The 7,884-nt window shown below is 41.0% G+C and overlaps 1 protein-coding gene across 1 annotated transcript in view; it reads right to left on the bottom strand.

Annotated features, from left to right (window-relative positions):
• Positions 1 to 3,388, bottom strand: part of LOC308306749 (cyclic nucleotide-gated channel beta-3-like) — a gene marked incomplete at both ends in the record, with an annotated part of 35,853 nt that extends 32,465 nt beyond the window's left edge. The window contains 2 exons of the mRNA XM_080751794.1: positions 1,300 to 1,348; positions 3,275 to 3,388. Coding sequence (XP_080607920.1) covers positions 1,300 to 1,348; positions 3,275 to 3,388 — 163 coding nt within the window. The remainder of the gene's footprint in view (positions 1 to 1,299; positions 1,349 to 3,274) is intronic.
• Positions 3,389 to 7,884: the final 4,496 nt, after the last annotated feature.

The raw sequence follows: 7,884 nt of genomic DNA on the forward strand, positions 1-7,884 counted from the left end.
AGCTTTTTCACTTGCCTCTCAGGAGAGAGGCATGTGGAAATACTCCAGTAAAGTAAAAGTACCTCAAAATTGTACTTAAGTACAGTACTTCGTCACTTTACACCACTGGTAGTGCAAGCCTTGAGTTGGAGCTTTATTCTTAGCTGTTTGAAGCATTGGCAGGTGTTTTTACTTGCGCCAGCAGAGCGCACACGTACTGCGTTTGGCTGCGTAAGTAGGTAGGTGGGTAGCTAAGCCGGTAGCCCAATCAGGGACCAGCATTTCTGGCAAAGTCATCATTAACAGCCAATGAGGGACCAGCATTCCTGGTGATGCCAGTGGTGATGCCAGTGGTGAGCGCACGGCGTGGACCATGGCGTGGTCTGCTAGCTGGCACACAAGTAGGCCATACATGTAGGCACACACAACAAAAACGACTCCTATGTGCATATCAATATTTCAGGTGTGTTACCCGTTTATAGTTTTTACGGCTTGGATGCATTTTTTTTTCTTTTTCTTTTTTTTGAAACTCTAACTTCATTCTCTTAAGAGTGCCTCAGAACACCACACATCCCATGGAGACTTGAATTCATGGATATTTTGTTTTGTCGCATTCCTAAACCAATAATTTGAGGAGACTCTTTGTGTCTCCATAGGGAATAAAGCAGGCTCTTTGTGTCTCCAATAGGGAACCACGCTGGTCATCAAATTATTGTCTTAGGAATGTTTTGGGGTGAACTATCCCTTAATGGGAACTGGACAATACACTATTATATACATATCATGTAGCCCTACAGTATAGCTTCTGTTTTCTCATCTTTATATTTTGTGTAAACACTTTTAAATAATTAATGTGTTGATACTATTGCTTCAGTGTGCCGAGAAATAGCAGATATCCGGTCCAAAATCACAACATGGCGTGACACCATCGTACGTGGGGGGCGGCAGAGGCTCAGGGGTAGAGTGACCGTCTTAGAACACGGAGGGTTCCGAAGGGTTCCCAGTATGATCCCGGGCTCCCCAGAATTAGTGTCGAAGTGTTCTTGAGCAACACACTGAACCCCTAATTTCTCCCGATGAGCAGGTTGGTGCCTTGCATGGTTTCCTCCTCCATCGGTGTATGAATGTGTGTGTGAATGGGTGAATGTAATGCACAATCATTGTAAAGCGCCTTGGATAAAGGCGCTATATAAATGCACCATTTACCATTTACCATGAAGAATGGATCAGGCTTGAAGCATTAACCTCACATAGACAAAGTCCTTGTATGTGCAAATACCTGTCAATCAGAAACAGTGATAGTGATGAACGCTAGCTTACCCTGTGGCTTGTCCTCGGTCTTGGCTTCATTCTCCTTGGGTTTTTCCTCCTGTACAAACAAAACAAAGATCTGTCCTCAAACTTCAATGATTGGCTTCATTTTGACAAAATAAAGGCCATGAGACTGAGCGAGTGGAATTAGAGTAGCCCTGCCTGAAGAACAGAAGCCTAATACCTCCCCGAGAAAAACAGAGGCCAACTGGGTGCTCACAAGAGATACAAAAATCACACCTAGTGTGAAGTGAGCGGTGCTATTTAGAGTTAATTTCATTAACCCTAGAACACTAACGCCAGCTGATTTTCACCCGGACAATTATGCTTATGTGATTTTCATAATGTTGCTGATGTCTGAGATGTCTGGGTCCTTGCACCTTCAGGATGCTCAGTGGGACATCATAGAAGGTAGGTGCATGTGTTTCCCTGCCCCTTTCCTGTTTTTATTCCACAGGCAGGTTGGAATTGAATTTCACCCAGCGTTAGTAATAAAGGGTAAAAACATACTCCCACTATTGGCAGTAGACTTTGCCTTCACTGGACCATTCTTGGCTGGACTAAAAGGAAAAGTTCCCAGCGCCTTTACTTTTTATATATATATATTTTTTAAAATATATACCCAATTGTTTCAAAAATGTTGCCCTCCATGATAAGCCCCCATGATATCTGCTTTTAGTTTTTTTTTGTGAAATTCCATGTTGAAATATTAAAGTAGAGTGCCAAATTGCCATATATTGTTGTACTTAAAGCGGTTCAAGTCTAACGCGACACAGATGCGTTCCATGTCTAAATGGCTTAATTTGAGTCGAGGTGGTATTATATCGGGTAAAATATACCCGGCGTTAGTGATGGTGTGACAACAACAAAAAAGTGTTCGTGCAAAAAAAGTTAGACCAAGGCACTCTTGAGGGACAGTTAAAAAGCCTTTATTTTACTTGAGTCTGACTTGAGTCACCCTGAAGAAGGCATTGTGCCGCAACGCGTAGGTGCTTTTTTATATTTCTTGCTATGCATTAGCCCTAAAATAAAGGCTTTTTAACTGTCCCTCAAGAGTGCCTTGGTCTAACTTTTTTTGCATCAATTTTGTCACCTGACTACCAAAGAGCACCTTGTGTGGGAGATTTTTACTCTACAGCCAAACAGATGCACTCCTTACCCTCTGTTTTCTACAAAAAAGTGTTCGTGTTCTAGGGTTAAGCACCCCGCAAAGCTTGGCCAATGTGACACTGGGCATACAACAAACTTTGAGCGCTTCGTGCCAAGATGTAGGCCAGATGTAGGCCACGCTTCTCGTCCCAGGCAAAGCCAGATGTTGGAGCCTAGCTTCTTCCAGGAGCACCGCTCAAAAAGATCTTAAATGTTTGTGGCGCTTAGGATCACCGGTCTTCATCACTGCTCTTGCCCTGATGAAGACCTTAAGCGGTCGAAACATTTTGGCTGTATAGAATAACATTTGTTTTAACTTTAACTCCTCCACATTTTTGAGTGCTCTCTCTCTCTTTTTCTTTTTTTTTTTACCCAATACCTCCCTTTTGGATGAGTGTTATAGATGTTTAATTTGAGTCGAGGTTGTTATTAGCATGCTTTGGAAATATCCGATCCAAATAAGAAATAGAACTGGCTGTAATACTGTTGATTGTTTCAATGTCTGCAGTGCACAGTTCATTGCTTGATAATTTTGATAGGCCTAATTTGTGATTTCCGCACTTTCAGCTCTGAGCAAAACATTGCTACAAAACTTGAATATCCAGTCATTTTGAGGCATAAACAAGAAGTTGAAGAATAAAATGAAGTCTGATAATGATGTTACCGTGCATGTTCACATCATTACTTAAGGCCATTTTTTCAACAAACAAAAAAATGTTCTCCCCACATTTTGGACAAAATAGCACATTTTACATCGAGGTGCCCAGATGTTTCTAGTGCCCACCTGACCTGTATCCATATGATATGATACGACCCATTGTACTAGTCACCTCACCTGTGCAGGAGCTGGAGCTGGAGCAGGGGCTGGTGCTGCAGGTGGTGCTGGAGGTGGTGGTGATGGTGCCGGAGGCTGGGGCCCTTTAAAGAGGCCCTTAAACTTGCTGAACATGTTGAGAGACACCTAACTGTGTACAGTAGGCCTAAATCCACTATATCCACATAAAGGTGAGCATATAGCTAAAGAACACACCCTACCAATTCATCGGTAGTTCTGAAGACTGAGGCTGTGGTCTGTCTCTGTATCTCTCTGTGTGCGTTTCTCTCTCTTTATGTCTGTCTGTCTGTCTCTCTCTCTCTGTTTGTCAAAGAAGTGACATGTGGACTCTTGATGCTATTAGTGCTTTTAGAATCACTAATACCTTTTTCTCTGACCACTGGCAGCGCAGCTCCTGGGTCTGTTTAAGCCCCATCACCACCTATCATATAGCCGAGAACCAATAGGATTATAGCACCTCTGAAGCTGAGTTTAGTGCGAGGGCAGCCTGGGGGACTCACAACACAATGTGAATGAGGTCTGTAAAGACTTAGGTCAGGGGTTATCAATCTGTGGGTCGGGACCCCCGGGGGGGGGTCCTCACATGATTTTCAAATATAAATAATATAAGAAAGAATATAAGAAAGAGGTAAACATTTTGATCTACAAGCTAGTTGTGAGCTTGTAGATCTACTATGTTCACTTAGGCTACCACTTTAGTGCTACAAACACAAAATACATAGGGGACATGGATTACTCACCCCATGGACACTTGAATTCATGGATATATATATGCATATATGCATATATATATATATATATATATATATATATATATATATATATATATATATATATATATATATATATATATATATATATATGTATGTGTATGTATGTGTATATATATGGATATGTATATATTAAGGCTGGAACTGATTAATTGCGATTAATTAATTACAGGAAATTAACGTGATTAAAAAAATTAACTCATTTTAATCGCACTTAGTTTTTGCACCACAGAACCTTCAGTTTCGGGCATACCAATCATAGCGATGCACCACCCAAGAAGAGACAACAAACGCAAAAGGAGAAGTAGCCAATCAGAGCGCTTTGCTTGGCCCAGTGGATGCGAAATTTAGATTTAAAAAAACTCACTCTTTGATTCACTCGTACACTTACTTGAAAAAAAAAATGCTTCTCAGGTCAAATATTGATGTGCGATTAAAATGCGATTAATTGCGATTAATTCATCACAGAGCCTGTATTTAATTAGATTAAAATTTTTAATCGCATCCCAGCCCTAGTAGTATAAAAAGATGTAATGGGCCTATATCCAGTTTGCCAGTTTACACATTTTGCCAGCAGAGGGCACTCGAAGCATGACTTTCCACTGCTGTCAACAACACACAGACACTGTCAGACAGAAGTGCATTTACAAATCCACTCTGACACTGTGGAACCACCTCTCATCAAGAATTATGCAATGTAGTTATCTCCATACTCATCAAAGCTAGTAGACATTGTGATATTGTAAACACACAGCTGAAGGTCATGGTGTTTATGTTGCACATATGTGTCTGGCAGCATGACCTTACAAGTGTCCAGCAGCTGTTCATTCTGGAACACAACAAATGAAATACACCCACAATTATTAGTATTGCCTTTGCCAATACCAGCTCACCAGAAAAACAGTCGTAAAAAAACACAATGAAAAAATAGATGATGGCAATAGAAAGATCAGGGGGGAGGTTTTGTTTTCATTTGTAGCAGTCACCTCTAAGATTGAAAATCATACCATTTAGACTGTTTAAACTTGCATGGTTCCGGGGTCTCCGTCCGGATACTGTGCTGACTGCAGAGTTTGATTGATTGATTGAAGACTTTATTAGAAGTTTGCATAGGAAAAGGTACAGTTTCATGACGGTACAGTTCACTGGTACAAGGTCTACTAAAAGGAGATCCATGAAAAGACTAAGCTTATTTCCACTGGAAACCATTGAAGTATCTCATATAACATTGAATGACAGACAAATAGAACACAGTACTATGCAGTAGATATGTAAAGAAAAACAAAATAGAAGACAGTAAGTCAAAACAAACAGTATACAAAGAAGGGGCAGGGGAGGGTAGGGTTGGGCTAGATTCTTTTTTACCAGTGGCACTTTAATGTGAGAAAAGTTCAGGGATTTTATGATAACCACACGTTATTATCAGAAAATAGTGTGGTTCACAATATTGCAATGAAACTAATAACTTACAAAGGGGTATGAATTAATCGGCTCATTTGAGCATTGTGTGGAACACATCAGTCCCCAGTTCTTCTTGTGGAACACTGACTCGGTCAATATGCTTTCGGTTGCCATCTGTCGGTAAAATAAGGTATCGTCCGCCTCCTCCTTCTAGCTGTCAAAGATGGTGTGAAAGTCGAAGATATGCAATGTTGACAATATTTACTTTTACAAGCCGATGGCATGAAACAGGTCAAACTGGACGTGTAGCTAATATCTAATATGCTATTGAATATGTCTGGTAGGCTGTTGATTTAACTCCTATACTTTGTTAGCAGCATTTTCTTCATTTCTTTTTCAGTTTTATTTTTTAATAATGTCCATACAATTATTGTATTATTATTATTATTTTACGGTGGAGACTATGAATATATGAAGACATTGTATGTGAATATGTGTTCCAGCATATCAGCAGCATATTACGACTAGTCAGTTGCTCTGCTCATATATATTTTACATAGGCCTAGAGAATTATTATTTTCTATAATTCTGTTAGATTCAAATCTGGTCTCAGGTCTGTCGATCTGGTAAATCGGTTACTGAAGCCACTTTCGAGGTGGCTGATCTTTCCATAATCCACACCATCTTTGTTGTGGCGTGTGGCCATTGTGACAGTTGACGCTCCTCCTTCCTAACCGCCTTGGTTCTCATTTCCTCCTGACCTCGACATGCAAAGTATTGTATATGCACATTAATGACATTATTGTTGCCTTAGATTAAGACTCTCGTAGATGTATTTACTGTATGCACATTGCAGCTCCAATGTCATATGAGTCTCCATCCAAAGTCATGGCCCATGATAATTACAAGGACATTAACAGAAGGTTGCAGAATACAACACAATAACACCATTTATTTATTTTTGTTTCCTTTTTTTTTGGCAAATAGTTTTAATGCGTTTAGGCCTTTGGCGCCATGATAGGCAGGCTACAATACAGGCAAGTTGCAACATACATTAGAGTAAACCTTTCATTGGGTTTGGCTATGAGATTATTCGGGTGAAAACACATTAAAACAACAACTGAACGAATAGCAAAATAACTTTATTCAAATGAAAGCAAAGTGAGGTGAGCTAGAATGTCTTGACAATAAATAGGCCTACATTAGTCCTACGACTATTCTGGGGTCAGTAAATAGGCTACATAAATAAATAAAAGCCTGATGAATGTACCCCCCGAGAAATTGACTTGTTTTCAGAATACACATAGGCCTGTATTTATTTCGATCAAACCCATTTGTTTCACATAATAACCTCACATTTGGGCAGCGCTGTTCCTAAAGAGTCAACAACAACAACAACAACAGTATACCGCCCTAGAACAGTTACAACATCCAGATTCCAAACGCACGACCGACTCGACCTGGAAGACATGGATAATGATATCCGATCAAATTACATACTAGTATAGTTTTAATCCAGTCCATAATAAAAACCATGATATCCAAGAACCGTAGCCTTGTTTGTTTAATAATATAGTCCTTCAAAAAGTATCCGTCGCTATCCTTAACTGTGTGAGACTTGTACGGGACAGCCCTGGCAGCTAGCCCCGACTGCACCGAGAGACTGCCAAACCCGGACTGACGAAGCTGTCTGCATTCTGCTGCCTCGAAGAGAGAACTGTATACTCCACTGGTCTTGGCTGCTGGAAACATTGCGTGTGAACCCTCCTCTATGCGATCTGCACACAAATATGTCACACACACACACACACACACACACACACACACACACACACACACACACACACACACACACACACACACACACACACACACACGACTCCTTGGCTTGGATGCGTGCGCGTGCGCGTGCGTGTGGCCGTGGCGGCCGGGTGGGGGGGGGGGGGGGGGGGGGGGGGGGTTGGGCCGTACCATCATCATCAGAGTAAAGCCGGTGGGCGGATCGGATGTGTGTGAGAAGGATCGCGTGTGAGCGTGTGTGTGCGCTCGCGGCATGTTTGCGAGGCAGCCGAGAGCTTGCGTGCGAAGAGCTCTGACATGTCATTCACAGGAATCCACTGACTGCCACCTGAGACGCGAGGAAGTGAAGGCGACTTATAAAGCATCAGAAAGCACATCTGCCCCAAGCATTGCAATGAAAACAACCATCCGAGAATGACTTTCGCTTCATTTGCTTGGAATATATTATTATTATTATTAATTTGACTCGGAGATACATCATATTATTTCCCTGCATTTTGGGTTGAATGACACAACAAAGCAAAACTATTTTTGGAATATTCTTAGAGCCTTTTGGTAAGTAGCCTATACTTCTATTTTGACAAAAGTTTATTGATTTGTCTAGTATATTTGCCTATTATTGTACATTTTATTGTGCAT

This window comes from Nannobrachium achirus (assembly GCF_963921795.1).
Source record: "Nannobrachium achirus genome assembly, chromosome: 21".
Classification (NCBI taxonomy): Eukaryota; Metazoa; Chordata; class Actinopteri; order Myctophiformes; family Myctophidae; genus Nannobrachium; species Nannobrachium achirus.